The sequence below is a fragment of the Crinia signifera genome, chromosome 5, assembly GCF_055691185.1.
Source record: "Crinia signifera chromosome 5, ASM5569118v1, whole genome shotgun sequence".
Lineage (NCBI taxonomy): Eukaryota > Metazoa > Chordata > Amphibia > Anura > Myobatrachidae > Crinia > Crinia signifera.
In genome coordinates this window covers 281,580,323-281,604,174 of record NC_139221.1, presented here as the reverse complement: position 1 = coordinate 281,604,174, position 23,852 = coordinate 281,580,323, and the positions used below count along the sequence as shown (strand labels likewise).

General features: G+C 43.8%; 1 protein-coding gene across 1 annotated transcript in view; it reads right to left on the bottom strand.

The window, feature by feature from the left end:
- RAPGEF5 (Rap guanine nucleotide exchange factor 5) overlaps positions 1-23,852 on the bottom strand; it is a 265,810-nt gene that overhangs the window by 116,017 nt on the left and 125,941 nt on the right. The window contains exon 8 of the mRNA XM_083189111.1: positions 19,229-19,302. Within this exon, the coding sequence (XP_083045237.1) occupies positions 19,229-19,302 (74 nt within the window). The remainder of the gene's footprint in view (positions 1-19,228; positions 19,303-23,852) is intronic.

The window sequence follows — 23,852 nt, the reverse complement described above, 5'->3', positions numbered from 1 at the left end:
TACATACACATCCACACACTCACCAATCCAGGATCCAGCGCTGGTCTCCCTTCTGCTGCAGAGCCGGCTACCCCCGCACTGACAGCGGGGCAACCGGCTGTCTCTGATGCAGCTAACAGCTTCTGTCGCGTTGTCCCAGCGCGACACCGGCTTAGAGCGTGATTGGCTGAGCTATGCGTCTCCATGGGGACGCATAAGCCGAAGACACTCTCAGCCTCTGTTGCGCTGGGACAACGCGACAGAAGCTGTTAGCTGCATCGGAGACAGCCAGTTGTCCCCGCTGTCAGTGCGGGGGTAGCCGGCTCTGCAGCAGAAGGGAGACCAGCGCTGGATCCTGGATCGGTGAGTATGTGGTTGTAAAAGTGAGGTGTGTGGATGTGTATGTAATAAAAGTTTAAATTTTCTGTGTGTGTGTTTTCTTTTAACATTCTTTTAACAGGTGGACTACAAGTCCCAGCGGGCCCATTAATGCCCCGCATGCTGGGACTTGTGGTTCTCCAAGTCCCAGCCTGCGGGGGAGGTCTGCTGGGACTTGTAGTTCTCCTGTATAAAGCAATGTTAGGATTGAAAGATTTTACACCATCAGGCCGGCGTCCACTGGCCAGGAACGCCGGTGACAGCCCCGGGCTTCAGCCCTGGACGGGTGAAGCCTGGGGGGGGGGGCCCTTTATTGGGGGGGTCCCCACTCCTCCAGGTACGGCCGGGGGACCTTATGTAAAAAGTGTCCCCCGGCTGTGGCATGTCACTGCGGGCTGTTGGAGCCCGGTGCTGGTTTCAAAATACGGGGGACCCCCAGATTTTTTGTCCCCCAGATTTTTGGAACCAGGACCGGTCCAAGAGTCCGGGGCTGGTTTCAGAAATACGGGGGGACCCCTACACTTTTTTGTCCCCCGTATTTTTGGAACCAGGTCCGGCTCAATGAGCCCGGGGCTGGTTATGTTCAGGAGGGGGGACCCCACGCAATTTTTTTTTTTCCTTTTTTTTTTTAATACAAACCCAAAATCGCACATAAGCTCAAATTCGCACATTTTCATGCCTAAAAATCGCACATTTTCATGCCGAAAAATCGCCCATTATCGCACTCAATCGCACTTTTTAGCCTCTAATGCACATCCCATTAAATATGCGAATTATGACTAAAAAATGCGATTTCTGAAAGTGCGAAGAGCGGCGATGTGGAGTGCGAAAAACATATGCGCTTTTCTCTCAGCCCATAGAATGTCACCCTTGGTCTGTAAATGATACTGGAGGCAAAAATTATTGCTGCATGTACTGTAAATGGTGCTGCCGCTCACAGCCCTTACACATTGTTTAATAGACAGCTTTACTGAAACATTGGGAACACGGCTTCATGTGGCTGTCACCAAACCTACAGCCAGTTAGGGGAGGGCTCCTTGAATAAATATTTTACTTGGTGTAGTGCAGCTTTTATAACTTTTAATGTAAATGTTCACATAGTGAAAAAGGTCAGCAAATAAAGCAGGATGTGGAGTGTAGCAACTAAAGGAAGCTTTCCCAGCCAGGACACATTTTCTGAACAAACACTGTTTATGGACATGGAGCCCACAGGAAATGCTCTTCCATACACCGTCACATAGTGTGACATGCCTTTAGAATCAGGAGAGGAATGAAAAGAATAAAATGTGTGATGGTTTACCACATCCTTTTACATTTCTGGTGCAATAATGTAACTGAGGCACAGGTAGCTCTGACAAAAAGGTACTGTAACCAATAGCAGCCAATCAGAAGCCAGCTCTCACCTATAAACTACTGATATCATAATAAATGTAATAAATAAGGAGCAAGAGAGTTTAGTGGTGATCAGACTAGGCGACAAAGGGGACGGACACTAATACTGGGCCCTGAGTATCAGTGACACGAAATATGGGACAGCAGGGGATATTCATACTTTTTATAGTGCCCACTTCATTTGTCAGCAGTAAAACAAAATATCTGCCTGGCAACACCAACCCCCATGTCCCCTCATTTGCCTGTCACTTGGGCCCTTATTCTGATCGGTGCGGCCCGATCAGAATATGCGGCCAGGACCGTGCAGGCGAATCCCCGCCTTCCATACGGATCGCCACCTCCGTCCGTACGCGGATATGTGGCGGTCCGCATGAAAGTGGACGGGGATACGCCTCCTCCATCTTGGGAGCAGCCCCTGCATTCGATGGTCGCCGACCATCGAATGCAGGGCCGCACGCTCCACCAGCTCCCGCCACCCTAGACCACACGGACACTTGTCCGTATGAAATCATGTATGGGGGCGGGCAGCTGACATCCGGCGATGTCAGATGCCCGCCCCCTACACATGCGTCACGGCTTCATTACCATGCATACTCCCTGCGTTTGCATGGGAACGCCCATGAAACGCGGGGCGTATGCATAGGGTAATGAGGCTAAGTAGCCCTTCACGCCCCTCTCCGCCCCCTGTGCGGCGTCTAAAGAATACGTACGGCGAAACCGCTTGCACATGCGCAGAGTGACCTCTGCACATGCGCAGTCGAAAAACATCGGCGGTACGACCGCATGCGGTAAAATCCGCACCGATCAGAATAAGGGCCTTGGTGTGGTCCCAACACAACCCCACAACATCACATGGTCATAGAACTGGCTTTACCCCCTTTCTCTATCCAAGCTTGATACAACTACTTTTCAATCTCCCATAGGCGTACGCTGACCAGAACTTTAAACCGTGGAGACTGTTCTGGGGCAAAATAAAAAAAATAAATAAATAAAAGAAAGCAAAAGTTTAAGAAAGAAAACAAGAAAGAAGAAAAACCAGAAATAATTAAAACAAGAGAAATAGATAAAGAGAAAGAAACTCTTTACAAGATTTAACTTTTATTGACTTTAAATTTAATTTGTAATTGAGGTTATTTCAAGGTGCACTTTCTAAGCACTGCCATATTCTCCTCTTTCCTCCAAGGTCATATTTAGTTACCCGCCGGCCTTACGATGGACAATAGGCTTGTTGCAGTGCCTGGATCTAGTCAGTTGCTGTGGGTTTCTGTTTGGAACCTCATGGGGTTCAAACAGAAATCTGAGTAGGTCTTGCCCTTACCACAGCCAGCGGGTCAACCCATAGCTAAGGACACTTAACTTAGTACTTGTGGGTTAACACAAATTACCTGAGGGTTTACTGCATCAGGTAACTAGCTAAAAATGGAATAGCTTGGGGTGTTAAAGTTCAATGCTCTTCCTTCTGCAGTAAGCCTAGGGCTAATTGAATATGCTCCACAGAATCCCTTGCACCGTGAATGTATATTATTTATGTATCTTGTTGATTGTATGTACAGAACTTTACTAAAAAAAAAAAATGTAATTAATAGCAGGGTATCCGTGGATTAGCAGACAGGGGCCCTAAAACTGGTATCTTGCCAAGGGCCCCATGGTATTTTAATCAGTGTGTGTGTGTCTATGAACATGGAGATTTATATATTTGCACCGTGATCCCAATGATACAGTACTGCATAATAACTTGGGTTGTACAATAACCTTCAGTGTACTATGTATATGAAAATGCTCTGTGTACAGATTTCTTGGCATGAATAGTGTGTTATACTCGGGAGGTGACCCTGAAACCTGCAGCACGTCCTAATGGAAAGCCAGCAATACCCATCTCTGCTATTAATTGAAATCAGCTATTATGATGCACATCACTGCAGTATTTTTGGTAGGTGTGCTTTCTACGACCTTTCTGGTAGTACATTCTACCTTATGCTGCGGACATAGCAGGACTGTGTTTACCATATACCACGGAAGGTGCTTAGGACAGCAATAACCATGTTAGTAGTACAGTATACAAATCTGTAACATTTTTATTTTGTATCTAGCAAACAATTTTGTTTAAAAATTATTTTTTTTAGATTTACCAACAATCTATTACAAACACATAATAATAGCTGCCACCCATGATGTGGAGACAAATAGAAGATGCTACACAACAATACAGCCATAGAACAAGGAGACCTATGGCAGTTACAGCAGTATGCAGTTATAGGGCGGTTTGCAGAGTTAGAAGGTCGGACACAAAACATCTCTATAATGTCAGACATAATTAAAACCCCTTTGTTATCTTCTGTGAGTTCTATTCAGCAATGTTCATATTCTCTCACAAGTACACAATCACTGCAAATTTTGAACCTTTTTACGTTTTAACGGTGAAAAAGTACAAAAATTACATGTACAGCACATGAGCTATTTTTACAAATCAATGTATATTTTGGCTTTTTAAGGTTAGAAATATTTAAAAAAAAAGAAATGTTTACTTGTTGCAAATGTGCTCGGTACTTGTGTACTTTCACGGCTCCCATCACATGCCATCGCATGCCAAATGTAGTGGCATGCGATGGCATGCGATGCGATGGCATTTTTCACAGAAATTATGGACATGAGTTGAAATCATGTAAAATGCACCCCAAATGTCATTTTTCACACTGTACCACCCCCACTATCAACGCCAACCCGAAGCGTGCCGAGCGCAGCGATCCCGCGAGGGGCGGCGGTACGCGTCCTACGACCTTTACATACCCCCACTATCCACGTCGGCGTGGAGTTGGGAATAGAAAGTGTGGCGAGCGCAGCGAGCCACCGAGCCCGAAGCGTGGCGAGCCCCGCGAGGGGACGCGGATACCTTTACAGGAATCCGTGTCCCCTCGCGGGCTTCACAGGTATCCGTGTCCGCTTGCCACGCTTCGGGCTCGGTGGCTCGCCACACTTTCTATTCTCATCTCCACGCCGACGTGGATAGTAGGGGTATGAAAAGGTCGTAGGACGCGTACCGCCGCCCCTCGCAGGATCGCTGCGCTGGCCACGCTTCGGGTTGGCGTTGATAGTGGGGGTGGTACAGTGTGAAAAATGACATTTGGGGTGCATTTTACATGATTTCAACTCACGTCCATAATTTCTGTGAAAAATGACATTGCATCGCATGCGATCGCATGCAATGCGATGCGATTTTTCCCTGTACAATGTGGGAGCCGTGAATGTACACAAGCACCATGTGCTCTAATTGTGTACTTGTACATAACTGCCGAATAGGAATAATGCCCCCAAAAATCCCACCTCAACTATATAGAGCTGTTTTGTGTGAGACTTTATAATCAGTTCCCATTACATCCTAACCTGCAACTGTCAAGGTGCGTACAAAGCGTTAATGACATACTCTGTTACATTGGGCGAGTTCTGGGAAATGATAGCATCCAACTTCACCCATGTGTTTCCTGGTCCTGTGTGCAGACTCCAAATGTGCCCCCTCCTTTCCGGCGGAGCAGGAGACTCTGCAGAATTTTGCCAGAGTCTACTGCGCATGTCCCTGGGAACATGGCACCCGCATCGTGTTCCAGAGGACACCTCAAAAGCGCATGCCTGAATCAACAACATGGCCCCGGTGGTCATTTTTACAGTAATTTTTGCATCTACGCAGCCAGTGCTTGACTGATGGAGGGGCGAATATAACTATATGGGTGCCGCCGGGTGTGTGGGCCCCCCTGCACTTCTTACACCCATTATAGATACCCCAGTGTGGCCATTACATTCTGGACATAATGGGCCTTATTCTGGTTCACTCTCCGACGCAGATTCCTTCTCAAATGGAGAACTAGAGTTGGGTGAGTTATTTTGTTTCTGTGCAGGGAAATACTGACTGCTTTATTTCTACACTGCAATAGAGATCTCACTTTGAAGAAAAACCCCACCCAAATCTAATTCTATCTGCACGTTACATCTGCCCTCCCCTGCAGTGCACATGGTTTGTCCATTTGAGAAGGAATTTGCTTCTGAGAGTGAACCAGAATAAGTCCCAATGTCTGCAGTGACAAATGTCAACATTCACAAAGTCAACAGCAGAAGGTTGACATGGATGGTGTAATGGTTAGCATTACTGCCTCACAGCACTGAAGTCATGGGTTCAATTCCAACCATGGCTCTAACTGTGTGGAGTTTGTATATTCTCCCTATGCTTGCGTGGGTTTCCTGCAGGTACTCTGGTTTCCATCTACAATTCAAAAATATACTGGTAGGTTAATTGGCTACCAAAAAAGGTAGCTCCACTTGGGCAGAGACATATGTGAATGTTTAAATATTTTCTGTAAAGCACTGCTGAACATGTGTGCGCTATATAAATACCTGGTAATATAAAAATAAAAATAACAGAAATGGCAACATTGTTATAATATTGACAATTCCATTGGCTTAAGGACCCCATATATTAGTCCTATCTGACCCGATTAAAATGGATTTGACTGAGAAAATGGCCCAAATCGGATGTGTTTGACATCCGATGCACAGTCCTGTGTGCATCGGATAGGATCCGGAGGTCAGATCTGCAAGAAGGTCCGACCTCCAACTCGAACCCCCCTCCCGGTGGCTGGGAATGCGATCGCATGTGAAAGAATTGCATGCGTTACTGCCACCCGGTAAGGTCCCGGCGGCTCAAGGGGGGGGGGGGAGGGTTGGATGGCCATACGATACATCGCAGTAGTGTATGGCCAGCTTTAGGGACAAAATAAATGTATAAAGACAAGTTGACAGCATAAAATAAATGTCAACAGGTTGAATGCTGACATGGGCAATGCCAACACTATGAGTAGACGGTAACCCTTACAACAAAGTCACATACCCCTTTACATTGAAAGAACCAGTAAATAGTACAAGGCTGAAATCAAGCCTTTAATAACAGACCTAGTGTAACAAACAGCCTATTATTCACAGTACAGTAGTACTGCATTTACACATATCATATCAGTATGATCCTACAAATCCTATAATGCTATTGCTGACATTGCAGCCAGACAAGGGCCATTATTTAGTACATTAATCATTCATTCTAATGTTGCAATTAATTTCTACATAATTTCTAAGCATGGCATATATGCTGAAAGCACCACTAAAACACATGGGAACTCTGCAGATATTTTAAAGGTTCTATAGCTTGTAAGCTTGCAGCAGGGCCCTCTTACCTCCTAGTCTGTCTGTTATTACAGGGCGAGTATCCCGTATCCGAATATCCGTTATCCGAATTATTCCGAAAACCATACATTCCAGAGAGTGAAGAACTTTTTTTTTTTTTTATAAAAACCTCACTCTGGACATATGTAACAGCACTACTGGTGACATGACATGTAACTGGCACTATGGGGGAAATTTACTAAATGAAATTTGTAAAAATATAGGTGTATTTGTATACAGAAATACACTTATTTTTGACATTTACTATCTCGAAAATACGGCAATTCGTAGTCGCATTGATGTGCTATCAATACGAATATGAATTGCCGTATTTTCGGGATAGTAAATGTCAAAAATAAGTGTATTTCTGCATACAAATACACCTATTTTTTACAAATTTCCTTTAGTAAATTTCCCCCGATATATGTACAAGAAAATGATTGCTTGCCATTCAAATTCAGTATCTGAGACAGTACACAAATTTTGTTCATGTTTTGAAACCTTGTTTTTTGAACAAATAAAATATATATGTGTGTATTTTATGTGGTAATAAAATATATATGTGTGTATTTTATGTGTTTATACAGCATAAATGCAAGATACTTCAAAAAACATCATTGAAATATTAAAATATTCCGAAATACGGAATAATCCGTTATCCAAAATTCTCTTGGTCCCGAGCATTTTGGATAAGGGATACTCAACCTGTACCAGTTTGTTCTATCTCTGTTTACAATTGTTAAGCGCAACGGAATCTGCTGCGCTATATAAGAAACTGTAAATAAATAAATAAGGTGACAGAAGCTACTAAAGGACTTTGGGGGAAATTTACTATAGATAGGAGTTCTATTTCAGATGGGATGTTGCTATTGGCAACCAATCAGCATCTACTTAGTAGACATGATTTTTAGGAGAAAGAAAAAAGAATGTCTCTATGTGGTGCACCAGAAGAATTCAGAGTAATAAAATGTAACCTTTATTAATTCAATAATAAAATATAGCGAAAATAAAAAAGACACAAAAGACATCAAACATATAACATGTGATAAAAAAGGATATTTCTATCCTTGCAACGTGGGACCCCCGAGTTCCCTAAATGTACTGTGTTCACTGTAAATAGTGTTTTGATAAACTGTCTTAGTTACGCTTCATATAGGTACAAGGTAAATGCGTGGTCCTATGATATGGAATCAATCACACTCAAGTGAATCTACTGCGACTGGAATGCTTCCAAGGTAAGTATGTCCTAATACTGACAGATGCTGCTGCGTGTCAGGTCCACTGGTAGAGGCCTGACACAGCAGCAAACAGTAGGAAAATGCCAGGATTGCCGGCTGGTGGCTGAGGTGTATGTCAGGGAGCACGGCCAAAGTCCGGCTGAGAATGACACACAATTGGCACCGGAGCGCTGTGCTTGCTCCAGGAATGCTAGTGCGGCCGGTTCGTGCTGTGGAGACTCAGCGGTCGCAGTGCTGCGCGTCATGCACTGCGCCTTGACGCCGGACTCGGAGCTTACGGACCCACTCGCTCACAGACCACAATTACCTATACTATATTATTAAGCTAGACAGATCAAAATGCATTCAATGGGGAGGGGAGGTGGGGGTAGCCACGAAGGTACGGTCGGCGTACACTTCACTATTAGCTTCGTCAGGACCAACAAAGGTCCTGACGAAGCTAATAGTGAAGCGTACGCCGACCGTACCTTCGTGGCTACCCCCCCCCCACCTCCCCTCCCCATTGAATGCATTTTGATCTGTCTAGCTTAATAATCTAGTATAGGTAATTGTGGTCTGTGAGCGAGTGGGTCCGTAAGCTCAGAGTCCGGCGTCTAGGCGCAGTGCATGACGCGCAGCACTGCGACCACTGAGTCTCCACAGCACGAACCGGCTGCACTAGCATTCCTGGAGCAAGCACAGCGCTCCTGTGCCAATTTTGTGTGTCATTCTCAGCCGGACTTTGGCCGTGCTCCCTGTGTTTGCTGTCTTTTGTGTCTTTTTTTATTTTCGCTATATTTTATTATTGAATTAATAAAGGTTACATTTTATTACTCTGAATTCTTCTGGTGCACCACATAGAGACATTCTTTTTTCTTTCTCCTAAAATCTAATTCTCTCTGCACATTTTACATCTGCCCCACCTGCAGTGCACATGGTTTTGTCCATCTAAGAAGGATTTTGTCAGAAAGAGTGAACCAAAATAAGACCCCATATTTCCTGTGCGATTTACCAACCCACTTCCCCTTTTCCCTTTCATTGTACTTAGTAGACATCCCATCTTAAATAGAACTCCCACCTTATTAAAATCCCCCCTATCACTGTTTAACGGATCTCTAGTGATTTTGATCTATTATAAAAAAAAAAGAAAAATGCGACCTTTAGTATATCCTGCTGGCGGCAGGGTGTCTCTGCCAAAAATCCAGTAATGTATGGGAGCAAATAACAATCAACCATTTGCAATTTTTGACTTCAGCACCTAGTCAAAATTTCCTGCCTGCAGTGTCTATGTGACCGGGCAATGGCGAAGCTGCGGGGCTGCGCATCGCCCTCTGTGTACACACGGGCTGATACAGGGAACCCTTCTAAGCGATGTTGACAATGTAGTCAAAATCGCTTAGAAGAATCGCCCCTTGTGTTCACCCCTTAACACATCATTGCCACACTGTTTATCATGCCAACCCATAGAACGATGTGCGCCAAATCGTGCAAGGCAGGTCACTCATCTTTCCACCTGCTGAAGGGATCAGCGAACTAGATGAAGAACCAGCAGGTGCACGCATTGGCTCGTGATCATGCACACACACACACAAGTTTTTAAACAATTGTAAATTCCTATCGGTCGAGAAGGGTCATATCGGGTATAAAATCTTACAGTTTGTGGGCAGCTTTAGAGCTTTACACAGTTTATGAGCTACACATGTTTTGCACAGCAAATGATACACTCTTGCTGATCAATGTGGAGAATGTAGTCCAGATATGGGCATGCCAGAACCCATTATATATCATTTTGGTTGCATAAGGGTGGTTTAAACCAATGACCTGATATATCAGACAAAAATTGATTAAATGCTACTATGAGATTACCTGCCGACCGGTCAGGTCATGTTACTATATCATGTAGTGTCACACATGTATTGATTATGTGCTCTTGCAAGGTTTATGTGGTAAACAACAATTCTCTATTGACACAACTATTCTCAGACTGTTTTTACAACTACTAGGGAATGGTACTGTGGGAATATTACTGAATGCAAGCATTTCAAATCCCTACGTTACCATAGAAACCTAACAGCAAATAAGAATCTCTTGGCCCATCTCGTCTGCCCCCTTTTTTTTATTATCCTTTTGGCTACTTCAACACTGTTTGTTTTTTAGTTATTTGAAAGACTATTCTTATGCCTGGACTATTCTTATGCCTGCTCATGGACAACTATATAATGCAGGGATGGGGAACCTTCGGCCTTCCAGCTGTTGATGAACTACACATCCCAGCATGCCCTGCCACAATTTCAGTATGCTGGGATGTGTAGTTCAACAACAGCTGGAGGGCCGAAGGTTCCCCATCCCTGATATAGTGCATACACACTGAACGATATTGTTAACAATATCGTTCAGCTGCCACATCCAGGAGCATGCTCTTGCGGGTGAGATGGTCAAAGTGTGACTGCATATACAGATATCATGAGGTCAGTAAGGACCTGCGGTAGTGTGCATCATTATTGACATAGTGCATACCCACTACTACACGATATACACGATAATATAGTTAACAATATTGTTAGCGTGCATATTATAAAAAAAGTTAGTTTTTGTGTACACACCTCGCAGCAGTGTGGATCCAGAGAACCTCCTTGCGCCGCCCGGGACCTTCCAGGGCGTCAGAATCGTATGCGATTTATTACATGCTGTCCTTTTGCATTTATTATATCGCATGCAATCCCAGCAAGTGCTGCCGGAGGCTGTACGATGTGACAGATCCTACGTGCAGCACTTGCAATCTAGGGGTTTCGATTAGATGCGCATGGGACCACACATCATATCAGATGTAAAACACAGGCCATTGGCCAGATTTCTCTTACCGATCCGTCAGAATCGGGTAATATCCGGCACTAGTGTATGTCCACATTTAGTCTCCCGTACCTCTGATGGGAGGATATTTCACTTATCCACTACTATTTCGGTGAAGTTCTCCAAATTTCCTTTGAACATACCTTAAAACCTGGACTGTAATGACAGAGTTTAGGAAAACATAAAATAATAATAATAATAATAATAATAATAATAATAATAATAAAATATATAAATAGGGTTTGTTATGTGATGTTATGGGATGATTTTTCCAGGAAATCCCTACAGAACAAACTCTATTATAATCTTTTATTTACATTACAACAGCGTTTTCTAAGCTCCGTCATTACAGTCCAGATTTAAAACTATGCATGCTTGAGGACAGGTGACTTAATTAGTACATAAATCAATTTGATTTAACCATCTGGACTCAAGCATATTATTATTATTATTATTATTATTATGCCATAAGGGTTGTATATTGCCATACTGATAGACTGGTTTACAAAATGACAAACATAATTCCCTAATACTGTACTAGATTTACCATATTATCAATTTACACAGGATGAAGCTTGAATTTTTACCTGGTTTAAATCAGCCACAAAACCTGTGTAATCCATGTGTGTCCAGGGTTAGTAGGGTAAGCCAACATAATGTATAAACCAGTCTATTACATGGATGGGTCAGTAGGACAGTGGTCCTCAGTAAATGTTTTTCAGGTCTCCTAGCAGCTGCACTCAGTACTCACTGACTTATTTAACAGATCCCCAGTGGTGCTAATGCATTGAATATTCTTGGATCGCATCTCGCATCGCCCCCGCCCCCCACCAGTTTCAGTTATAGTTGGTAATAGAATTTTGCACAGTGCCCCATCGAGGGGTGTGTCTAGTTCCATATATGGAGAGATTGGGAAAAGAGATTGTGAACGTGGCACCTAGAAGTGTGGGTGTGTACTGCTACATCTGAGAGGAATCTTTTACAATGACTTATATCCAAATGTAGATGATCCCCAAAGCAGTTAGTAAGAGATACTATACTTGATAAAAGTGTTGGGAAATGGTGCTGATGATTCATATCTCTCTCTGTCCCCCCCCCAAAAAAAAATATAACAGTGTAATGTGGGCTAGGTGACATGAGGGAGATTGCTAGACTAATGAGGGAGAGAGGGAGATTGCTGCTATTTCAGGGAGTCTCCTGCAGAATGCAGGAGGGTAGGCAACTATGCACTGAGGTAAGTGTGAATTGATGTGAATCTGCAGAATTGTGTCACATACTCCATGCACCTTGCATAGTGGTTTGCACTTCCCACCCTTATTAGGGAATCTATGCAACTATGCATTGTTGTGAATTGAAAGCTGTGTGTTGTACGGACTGAATAATGTACAACGGGCAATAACCAGACAATATTAAATTAGTCCACCTGTTATTACTCCTCTACAGTATGTGGCTGTGTCAGGACTCAGGAGTGAGGTGGTTCCCAAACTAAGTGAAGTGGAACCCTGGGGTGCCGCGGAGCACTTGCAGGGGTGCCCAGGAGATAGTGATCCAGAACCAATTCAAATTATTTTTGAACAGTGAAATAGGCAAAACCAGTGCTTGGGGCTTCCAATGATAAAATATGTAGACACATAGAAGCAAATCCTGTCCCTCACCACAAAATTGAACCTAAGGATGACATGTAAACACAAATTACTTCATTTTTTTTTTTCTAAATTTCTCCAAAATAAACTTTTGTTCTAGAGATGTCATGGGAAAAATGATGATACTCTAGGGTGCCGTGATTCGAAAACTTTGGAAACCCCTGTCCTAACCAATACATACAGATAGACTTTCTTGGAAGAAATGCACTCTGCGGATTGGTTGAATCACACACAGTGGGAGGAAGTGCCTTCTCAATCAGCTATAGGACTGCCTCACATTCCACTAGCACCCTGTAATATACATGTGGCAGGCGCTGCAGTGGTGTATAACGTCATCAATCTTCGTAATATGAGCAACACATCCAAATAAGACTGAATAAGCATTTTACCTTCATCAATTTTATTTTACAAGCTCATTTAACTTTTTGGCTTTATTTGCCCTTCAATATTTAATAGCATTTAGTAAGCGCAAAATATGTTTTTAATTGAATTCATTGCACTTGACATGAGGAGAATATTAGTGCTGGTCCAGTGAGGGCCGTATCATTAAGCATGATGGCTGGAAATGTACAGACTCAGCAAAACAGATTCCCCATAAACTCTTTTAGAATGTCAGTAACATTATCTGATGAAATCATCACAATCACATGCTGGTGCTCATCAACATACATGCACTTGCATTATGCCGCTTACAGACAGGTCTTTCTTTGTATACAGGCTTTCACCCAAAGTTCCTGGGTATATACTGAAAGCGGCTGATCAGCAGCAGCACACAGTGAATTATGGATTATAGAGTTTGTGTTTATTATCTGTAACTCAACATGAAATGAGGCTTTGCTGGGAAGAGCGGAGGACAAGCAGAGCAGGCGGTGCTCTGTGTAAGAGGATGGATAGCTCAGCGTAGAGCACAATCCCTGGGGGGAAAGTTAACGTTCTGCCACAAGTGAATTATGCACCAGTGACAGGGAGGGGAATGTGAGAATTACACAGGGAATGGATGGAACAGCAAGTACATGCAGTTAGGTGGTAACAGAAATGAAACCATCATGTCACACATTACTGATTTCAATATTAAGTGACACAACAAAGGATTTTCCCTACTAGACAGTTCATGGCCCAGTGTGACTAAGGACTCGTACACAGTAATGCAAACAATAAACAGGGCTGGTGGCAGCCCACATGGGGTGTCATACCGTTCACATGCTTTTAGAGTAACAATTTCAACAACCAGAAACAGACTGCGTAACTGGACTTCAATTTCCCTGCTAAATATAACTAGACACCAACATAATCGTCACTATATTTTCTTAAACACACTGATTTTTTTTTTTAAAGGGATTAATGTTTAAAATTAACATTTGTAATGTAATTGTGTAGTAAATAGGAAACTCAAGACATTTCTTTTAACTTACCTTACACAAGACACTGCAAAAACTGTAATCCATGCTTTCATCATCTCACGCATTGATTATTGCAATAGTCTCCTTATTGGCCTTCCCAAATACAGACTCTAACCACTACAGGCCATTATGAATGCAGCTGCGAGGCTAATCTTCCTAGCCAGACGTTCATCATCTGCAAAGCTACTCTGTCAGTCACTTCACTGGTTACCTGTAGTCTACCGTATTCAATACAAAATACTTTTACTTACACACAAAGCCATAAACCAAACTACACCAACATACGTCTCTTCTCTTATCTCAAAATATCATCCAACACGACCTCTACGATCCTCACAAGATCTGCGTCTCTCATCCACACTCATTACTCGCTCCCATTCCCGATTGCAGCGACTCTGTAGAATGCCCTCCCAAGCACAATAAGACTCTCCTCCAGTCTCCAAACCTGCAAGCGTTCCCTGAAAACTCACCTCTTCAGGCAAGCTTATTCCAGAACCAGTCACTTAACCTTCATATATCGTTCCTCTCTTTCTTGTTCACATTTTCCATCCTCCTGACCCCTGGCCAAACTGCTGTGTCACCATATCTTACAGCTCCTACCTGTTATTTTTCAAGCCCAGGCTGTAAGATGTCAGTTAGGAGCTGATTGGTTAATTGTCCATCACTCTCCATAGTTTCACTTTTTGAAGCTTGATACATCTGGGCCTCAGACTTGATCGCAAAATGTTTCTCAAACAGGTAAACCATGTTGCACTACAGGTGGGGCCGATGTAACATGTGCAGAGAGAGTTAGATTTGGGCGAGTTATTTTTGTTTCTGGCTGCTTTGTTTTTACACTGCACTTTAGATTTCAGTTTGAACACCCCTCCCCCCCCCCCAAATCTATCTCTCTGAAAATGTTACATCTGCCCCACCTGCAGTGCAGATGGTTTTGCCCATTTGAGAAACATGTAGCATTTGCGATCAAGTCTGATCCAGGCCTCCTGTCCTCATTGCAAAGTTGTACCGAAAAACCACAACAACCGGCATTTGGAACATGCTTTGGCTATGGTATAAATGGTCAACAGTGTCTCCTTCGACAGTCAATAGGTCCACACCAAAAGGTCGATATGTACAAGGTCAACAAAGACAAAAGGTCTATATGGAAATAGTCAACTCATGAAAAGGTCGACATGAGAGGTTTTTTCAATGTCTTTTGGCTTTCATCACACAGACTCCAAATTATTGTACCCCTTTGCTTGCCATGCTACAGACAAGGTGCCTTGCTCTGCCACTGCTGCACCTGGTACACTTTACCACTCCCAAGTGGTGTCCATGTGGATGGCAAACCATGGAAAATTCCCCCAAAATATATATTTAAAAAAAAAAATATTTGAAACCTCATGTTGACATTTTTATGTTTCGACCGATGCCATGTTGACCTTTTGCTTGTGTCTACCTCTGTTTATCTCGACGTTCTGACTGTCCACCAGATACCACATCCTATATGGCTATCATGCCCAGGCTTCCACACTGCTCATACCTCTCATTTGCACAATGCAGTAGCAGCTGAATGATCATTCCCAGAGTTCTAGTCAGCATGGAATTATAAAGAACATACATAGAATCTCTGTGCTCAATCTTAAAATAAATCCCTAATTAAGCCAATGTGTAGGTACAGTACAGTAATTGTTTAATGATACTATGGCACTAAACACAATTTAAAGCAGTTTCCATTTTAAAAATCAATTGTACTAAATACTTTCCCTTTAATGGTGTTTGGATTGGTCTTACTCCCCTGGGTCCCCACCATTCGCTTCATTTAGCAGGTTCCAGTCACTTAAATAAAGCCAGGACCTTAGCTATTCCGGTCAGCCTTACCCACATCTCCGTAACAGGAGCTATAAGGCTTTCCATTAGAGCCACTGTGTCAGATTGTTCGGAATATAGCTACAGGCAAGCAGCGGGGGATGCGATTGGTTAGGGGTGTGGTATGATGACTGGCCGATGGTTGGAATCTCAACGGTCATTAAACCGACATCGGAATCCGGAAGTTGGTACTCCAACAGGGGGGTGAGTGCAAAAATAGTCCCTCGTGCTCACCACAGGTTCTGTCCTCTATAGGGCCATGGACCCCCAGGAGGGGGCCCCATGGCCCGGTTGGGATTTTGACTGTTGAACAGTTGGTATTTCGTCGTTTACTAACCATCAGCCAGTCATGTGAAACACAAAAGTAAAATTACTCGGAAAGCACAGGATTTAAGGCCCCATCCAATTGTGCGATTTGGGCCCTTTTTATTCGATTCCGAGGGGCAATAAATATGGGGGGGGGGCATTAATTAATGCTGTGCCTACAGGAGGCCTGACCTCTAATTCTGCCCCTATCCTAGGCTGGGTACACACCTGCAGTGGCAGATTTTCCCTATGGGCTGCAGCCCCCTCAGGTAAAATCTGCCACTGTTCTTAGCCTAAGTGAACCCAGATGCATTCTGTGAGACTGCACTGGCTTCACTGTGACTGGCAGTTACTTCCTATTGGAAGTCCGACCTGCCAGTCACCCAAGACTGTTCCATTGGGAGGTGTTCCCTCCCTCCGGAACGCCTCTACATGAGCGGCTGATCGGCAGCCCAGAAATACTGGGTTCCGCACATGTGCAGTACGAGGACATTACTGCTCATGCGCCGGACCTGGGACCCAGAATATGCTTCTGGAGGCTGCTGCAAAAGCAGCCCATAGAGGCTGGAGCATGTGCAGAACCGAAGAAGCTACTGCGCATGCATCGGCCCCGCATCATGGTTTCGATTTGCACCATGCTATTTCTATGGATCACGCATGTCACACTAATTGCAGTAAGCTTGTCACACACACAAATACATCATAAAGTGTATACCTGGCATTAAAACCACTGTCTGACTGGAATCCAAGTCAGGCAGTCCACAAGCGGCTGTCAGACAAGCCGAGGACGGGAAATCAATCACATCCATCAGCAACTAGACAATAACATTTTAAGTCAATTTTTCATTAGACTGACTGATCAGGCCGCCTCTTATTGATTTGTGATATGTTACTAGATGGTTGTTTTCTCAAAACAGGACGCCAACACATTCCAACGTCCAAATGTTGTATTTAATAAATTGACATACGGTGAGTTGCTAGTTTCTGCATTTTGCACAATTATATTTCAGGAGAGCTGAAACTTGTGCTTGCTACGCTGCGGAAAACTTCAGTTTCACCTTTTCTATCTTTCCTTATTTTAGTGCCCATTTATAATCAAATATTTGCAGCTAATTCACTGAAAACACCAGTTTTCAGTGAAATAGATGCAAATATTAAGTACCCACCCGCCTGTATCATGGAAAGACAGTAGCAGGAATCTCATCCCGGTCTCCGATGGTGGGGGTCTGCTAATGCGCATGTGCAAACCCCCGCAGCGAACGCCTTTGGGGAGATTTTCCGAATATACGCAGCCTAGCCAGCAGGCCTGAGTCAGGACCTAAGGCTGTAAAAAGGTGACTACAGGGGGTAAAGTGGGCCGGAACGGGGTGGAACTGAGTTCCGGCAGTTGTAATTGAAGCCGGAACTCCATTCCGCCTACTTCTGCCCACCATGCCTGTCCAAAATGATATTTAGATATCCCCAACACAGCAGGCAGGCTGTTTCAGGCTGCATTAAGCACTGCAGCCACCCTTTACTAGAGCTCCTCCGCAGCCCGCCCAGTGTCCCTCCAGTCACAGTGTCTGTGACTGAGTGATTTGCATGCCAATTGTCGCTGATGAGAAGAAGGAGGATGCTGAGAGGCAGACAGAGTGACTCCCTGTATGCCTCTCAGCATCCATCCTCTCAGCAGCGGCATTGCAAGCCAACTTAGCCAGCACCCCGCAGCCCAGCAAAGACTGTGTACGGCTGCACCACTGGCCGCCATCTCTGCATAGTGTAGCACCATTTCCACCCACATTAGAAAGCTGTTGGGGCCCCAGCTGATAAAAAGCATAATAATCAGGGAGCGGGATATTATTAGGGTGGATGAGACCTGGCCCATCCCACCTCCTCCAGTCCTTCTGCTGGCGTCATCATGTATCTGCGTCTCCTGATGTGAGGAGCTGCCCTCTGCCACCATTTACTCATGTGAATGAGGGAAGAAGCGGTTATCACCAGATAATCTTTAATTTAATTCACCTGGTGCTGCTCCTGGTTACATACATGGCAGAAATAATAGATTGATTTCATGTAGGAAGTCCCTTGGAGGATAAGGCACCCAGCTTTGTTGGATTACAAAAAAAAATGGTACTTATGTATTATCTGGACTCCCATGTTAAATGCACCCCATTTTTTCATACCCCTACTATCCAACTACGCGTGGAGTTGATTTTATATAGTGTGGCGAGCGCAGCGAGCCACCGTGCCCGAAGCGTGGCGAGCGCAGCGAGCCCCGCGAGGGGACACAGTCTCATAAGAAAACCGGGAGTCCACATATTACATAAGTACCAAAAAAATTCTGCTGTTAATGCCTGTATGTGTGTGTTCCCCCTGGCACTGTACATGTAATGTTACCCCTGGCACTGAGCATGTAACCCCTGGCATCGAACAAGAAAGCCTGGCATCAAACAAGAAAACATGTGTGGCATATTGTGTAATGGGCATTACGGTGTGTGGTGTAATGGGCAGTACGGTGTGCATAATCCCATCCCACAAATCCATGCCCTAAGCTTTTTCTGTGTGCCGAAGGTGTGCACTGTTCCATCTCTTTTAGGTGTTGGGTTGTTTTGCACTGTGGGGCAAGATTTTAATTGGGGAGGGGGGGTAATATATGTGGCCCGCATTATTGTTTTCATGCTTATGTGGGCTAAGCCATAAATTTAAAGCTTGCAGGTGGGCTGGAAACACCCTAGCACCCACTCTGGCTGTGGCAGGAGAAGCGAGTTCCACCACCTCACCAGGACCACTTTAAGCACTGGGTGACTATATGCTTTGGTATAGTCAAAAGAGCTTATGAAGAAAACATGTCACACCACTACAGTCGTGTTGGAGATGGCAGTAAGCAAGTAATCAGCGTAAGAGGGAGCTTTGTGTGATTTAAGCAGATGGATCAATATCTTTATTCTATCAGATAAATACAACAAGACGGATTGACACGGTTACTACACCTAACACACAGAACATTTACAGCATTGGTTATGAAGATTACCTCTGTCTCTGATGAATGTTCTGAATTTGCTGAACTGGATTCTTCTGGGCAGTTAAACTCTTCTTCATCGCTGACTGTACAGAACAAAAAAGGAGAATGTCAACAATGCTGAAAGAACTCCAAATGAAAAAGTCTGCTGCTAACAAGGAATTTATTGTCACCTTAGGCTACATTGAAATAAATGAACTACAATTGTTTTAGTTTCATATTTTCTGGGAGGATTATACATGAATACCTAGAGCCAAGTACAGTATATTGATATATTACAAGGGAAGTGCTTATGAGCAGGGCCCTCTTCCCTCAAGATTCTGCAGTGGTTCTGGTCCTGTTTGTAGCACCCCAAGATCCAGGACAGTGACACAGCTTGTGCTGGTCTCTTCAATGAGTCTAATTCAGCATGGCTCGCTAAGTAGCGTACATTTTCTGTTTAGCGAGCGGATCAACGCGCTCCCCCCGGTCACTGCACAAAGGTCCCGGCCGGCATGGAAATGGATGTATTCGCTTACACATCCATTTGCATGCGAACGTACAGGGGAGAAACCATTCGATGGTCCTAGTCCATCTAATGATTTTTCCACTGTTCGCAATAAAACTTACATGATGCCAGCGCCCGCCCCGTATTCGGCATAGAATTTCCCCTGTTCACAAATAAAACTCTAGGCCGAAGATGGGGTGGACGGCTGGCATCACATGCGTTTGCAGGGGGATACCCAGTGTTTTTCTGGGTGCACCCACTGTTTTTGTGGGCCCACCCATGAGCGCTGGGCATCCCCGTGCGCCAGCCCCCGGATCTGCCCCCCTTGGCAACTATCACAATTCACACAGCGGGTCTGCACCTGCGTTTTTTTTGCCGATACGCATTTGCAAACCCACAACATTGGCCACTGGACCGAATTTGGGCCATAACGAGTGCTGCTAAATCAGGTGTGCTGTTAAATGGGTATAATGTTCTAAATGAATTAAAATGCATACATGGGTTTTATATTAGCCCACTCTCTGCTCATCTCCACTAGAGAAATTGGTGGGCCGGCAGCCACTATGATGGAGGTATGCCAGCCTCCCAAAACTGTACAAAAGACACATAATTCATGTGGCGCTTAATCATACAAACGCCTCCCACAATCCAAAAATATACTGGTAGGTCAATGAGGGATGGCCATCGTTGCCTTTGCCATCGATGGCAAAAGTGCAACTGGTCATCGATAGTGTAGAAATATTCAATGAATGACCATCAATGTTTTTACATATCGATGGTCATTTGTTTTCTTTGATTGATTAGTCTGTGGGCCAATTAAAATGTGGGGGCGGGGCTTTGCAGGTGGGGAAATCGCAAAAACAAAACCATTTGTTTACACTTGACATCGATGGTGGGAAACGATCTGGTTCTCCCCCATCGATGGCAAAACTATTCGATATCGGTCATAAACCATCAATGATTTCTAATCATTGATGATCGATGACCATCCCTAAGGTCAACTGGCTTTCAACAAAATCAACCCTAGAATGTCTGTGTGTGAGTGTACATGTGGTAGGGAATATAGATTGTAAGCTCCACTGGGGCAGGGACTGATGTGAATGTTCAACTATACTCTGTAAAGCGCTGCGTAATATGTATGCGCTATATAAGAAACTGCTAATAAATAAATAAATGCATCAAGTTCATGGTCAAATAAAATCAATAAAACACATATTAATACAATTTGAAAAGTTTTGATTGTATTAATATGTGCCATTGATTTATTAAGTTTATTAATTTATTTATGATTCATTTATTTGTTTAGATTTTCTATGTAATAAATGTTTTTTATTGTGAACATGATGCATATGTATTATTAAGCACCACATGACATCCCTCTGTCCCTGCAGGTTTTGTGATATTTCAGGATTTTCTTTAAATGACACCACTCTGAGATGCTTTTATGTAAACTAAAGTTTTATCGGGAAGTTAAACGTTATTACGCTTGCTGAATAGCATAAAATGTTAAAGCACAAAAGAGAGCAATGGATTGTTCCCTACTGTGTGATCTCAGCGAGGTGGGTATAATTGGAGTAGATAATTGTGGTATCTTCTCTGTTAACCCTTTCTTGAATGGAAGAGTTACGTTAAAAATAAATAAAGAAACGCTTGTTTCTGCAGTTTTTTAGAATTAATATTAACGTCCTGATGAAAAGGCCTTGGTTACATAGATTGTCTTGTGATCACTTTAGTGCAGGCATTCCCAACCACGGTCCTCAAGGCACACCAACAGTGCAGGTTTTCTAGATATCCAGGCTTGAGCACAGGTGACTTAATTAGTATCTGAGGGATTCTGATTAAACCATCTGTGCTGAAGCCTGTATATCTAGAAAACCTGCACTGTTGGTGTGCCTTGAGGACCGTGGTTGGGAATGCCTGCTTTAGTGGCATTACACTTATGCTGGGTACACACCAGAATGATTTGGCCTCAATTCCCCCAATTTCGATACAATCTTGACCGATCGTATGTAAATTGGGCACGTTTTGGCGTGTTTTAGATCAGATTCCGATCCGATGCGTGTCCCCGCTGGTCGTTTGGTCGTTTTGCAGATCCTACCTGGTGCAGTCTACTGGGGACTGATCGGGATCGGATTGTATGGAGATCATGAGCAGATTGTGTGCTCCAACAGATCGTGTGACCATCGTCTGATTCTCTCAAGATCTGCTCACGATCCTGATCATTCTGGTGTGTACCCTACATTAGAGCTAATACAGTAACTATGTTCATATCTGGCATGTGTGCCCCAGCTACTGAAGGGTCCATGCGTATTTACTGGCCATGAGCTGAGCAGAACTCCATTTATTCCATTCCATTTAAAGAATGAAACCCTAAAATGTCATTGAAAGGCTCAAATTTGCTTTAATGCATTGAGCATACTGTATACTGCATCAGTTCCACACATTTGTTTTATTTTAGACTCATTTGTAAATCAGACTGTTCGTATAATTATTTCTCTTCCTTAATGGGGCGATTTCAGGGCCTTTTCTAAGTGATCGCTTAGAATATGCCTCTACATCGCTCCGTGGGTAGGGGCCATAGCGATAGTGATGCGCGGTCCCACGTGTCCCTATCGCCAGGTGACTAATACCCAGCATACTGGATAAATCTAGTTGATCATCAGTGAGTGTTCTCACCGGAGAATACTGGCCCTGATAGATCGCACAGCACTGTGAAGAGCTGTGTACTGAGCGATCTGAGCAATCTACATAGCTCAGATCCCCCAGCAGTATCGCCCCGTGTTTTGGCCCCTTAAGTTGTGTAGTTTTAGTACTTTTTCTCGGGAACCATGCTATATTGTCAAGATTCAGTACTAGAAGACAGTACAGAACACAGATGGGGCAATAGTTCCCAACCTTGTGGTTTCCTGGGAAGTTTCCTATAACATCCAACATAGACATAAATCTGTAATCTCTGGAGAAGAGCCAAACGCAATGTGCTTAAGTCTATGCCAACACAAACTGTGCTTTGGTCTTTATTCCTCTCAGCCTAGGAGAACATCTATATCAGTCAGAGACAGCTATACGTGACGTATAGGCACTGTGCAAATGCGGTCACAGATGGACGTAAATTACACTCAGATGTTTACATTTCACATATTTCCTCCTAGCAAAACCGTCATAGTATTAGACGCAGAAATACAAGGTAACATTGCCATAATATTATATGCTGCTCCCTCATTAGAACAAATTGTATTAGCTCCGGTAACAGAGGGCGATCTGTGTTTCAATGTTGTTTGTTTTGTATTCAAAAAGAGAATTTAATCATACTGTTCATCACACTGGTTCTTTTTAATAATTAATTAAATTACATTATTGTGGAATACAGGCATTCCCAACCTCTGCCCTCAGAGCATAATAAAAATGCAGGTTTAAGTGATATCCGGTGTTCAGCACAAATGGTTAAATCAGAATAGCTAGGGTACTAATTACTGTAAAGGCCCATTAACAAGTAGTGCTTTGGGGATATTTTCTAAGTCTATATTGCTAAGAAAAGGAGCACGGGTCGCTCCATGTGTACAGGCCATAGGGACGGCGATGTGTGGGCTCACCAGTGTTCTTACCAGAGAACACTGGTCAGCACAGATCGCTCAACACAAATCATTGGTGCATACCATGTGTGCTGAGCCACCTGTGCTTTAGTAACGTCGCTCAGCACCTTTTAAGGAGGGCAGACACCAAAAGATTTATCTGTCCAATCTGTCTGGTGGGAAAATAAAAATCCGGAAATGTACAGATGGAGCCCCTCTCGTTAGATAGGCTCCCGGCGATGCTATCGATGTTCGCTGCCCTATTCTCCTAGAAGCCCTGCAGTGCTGTCCCCGCTCCCTGCCCATGTCAGCTGAGTGGGATGCAGGAGTGAGACGCTTGCGCGTCCCCGCCCCCACCGTCCACCAGCTCCACCAGAAACCTCACCATGGTGAGCTGGCGGGATGGCAGAGAGGGGCTTCATCTGTATGCAAGCATATGACAATGCTGGATAAGTTTGTAAAAGCAAACAGATTTAAACAATTTGTTTCAATGACCGTTTTCTGTTTTCCAGCATTTGGGAGAAATGGTTGATTGTCATTTGCCCACATACAGAACTATAGGTCGGTATTTTGACCTTGT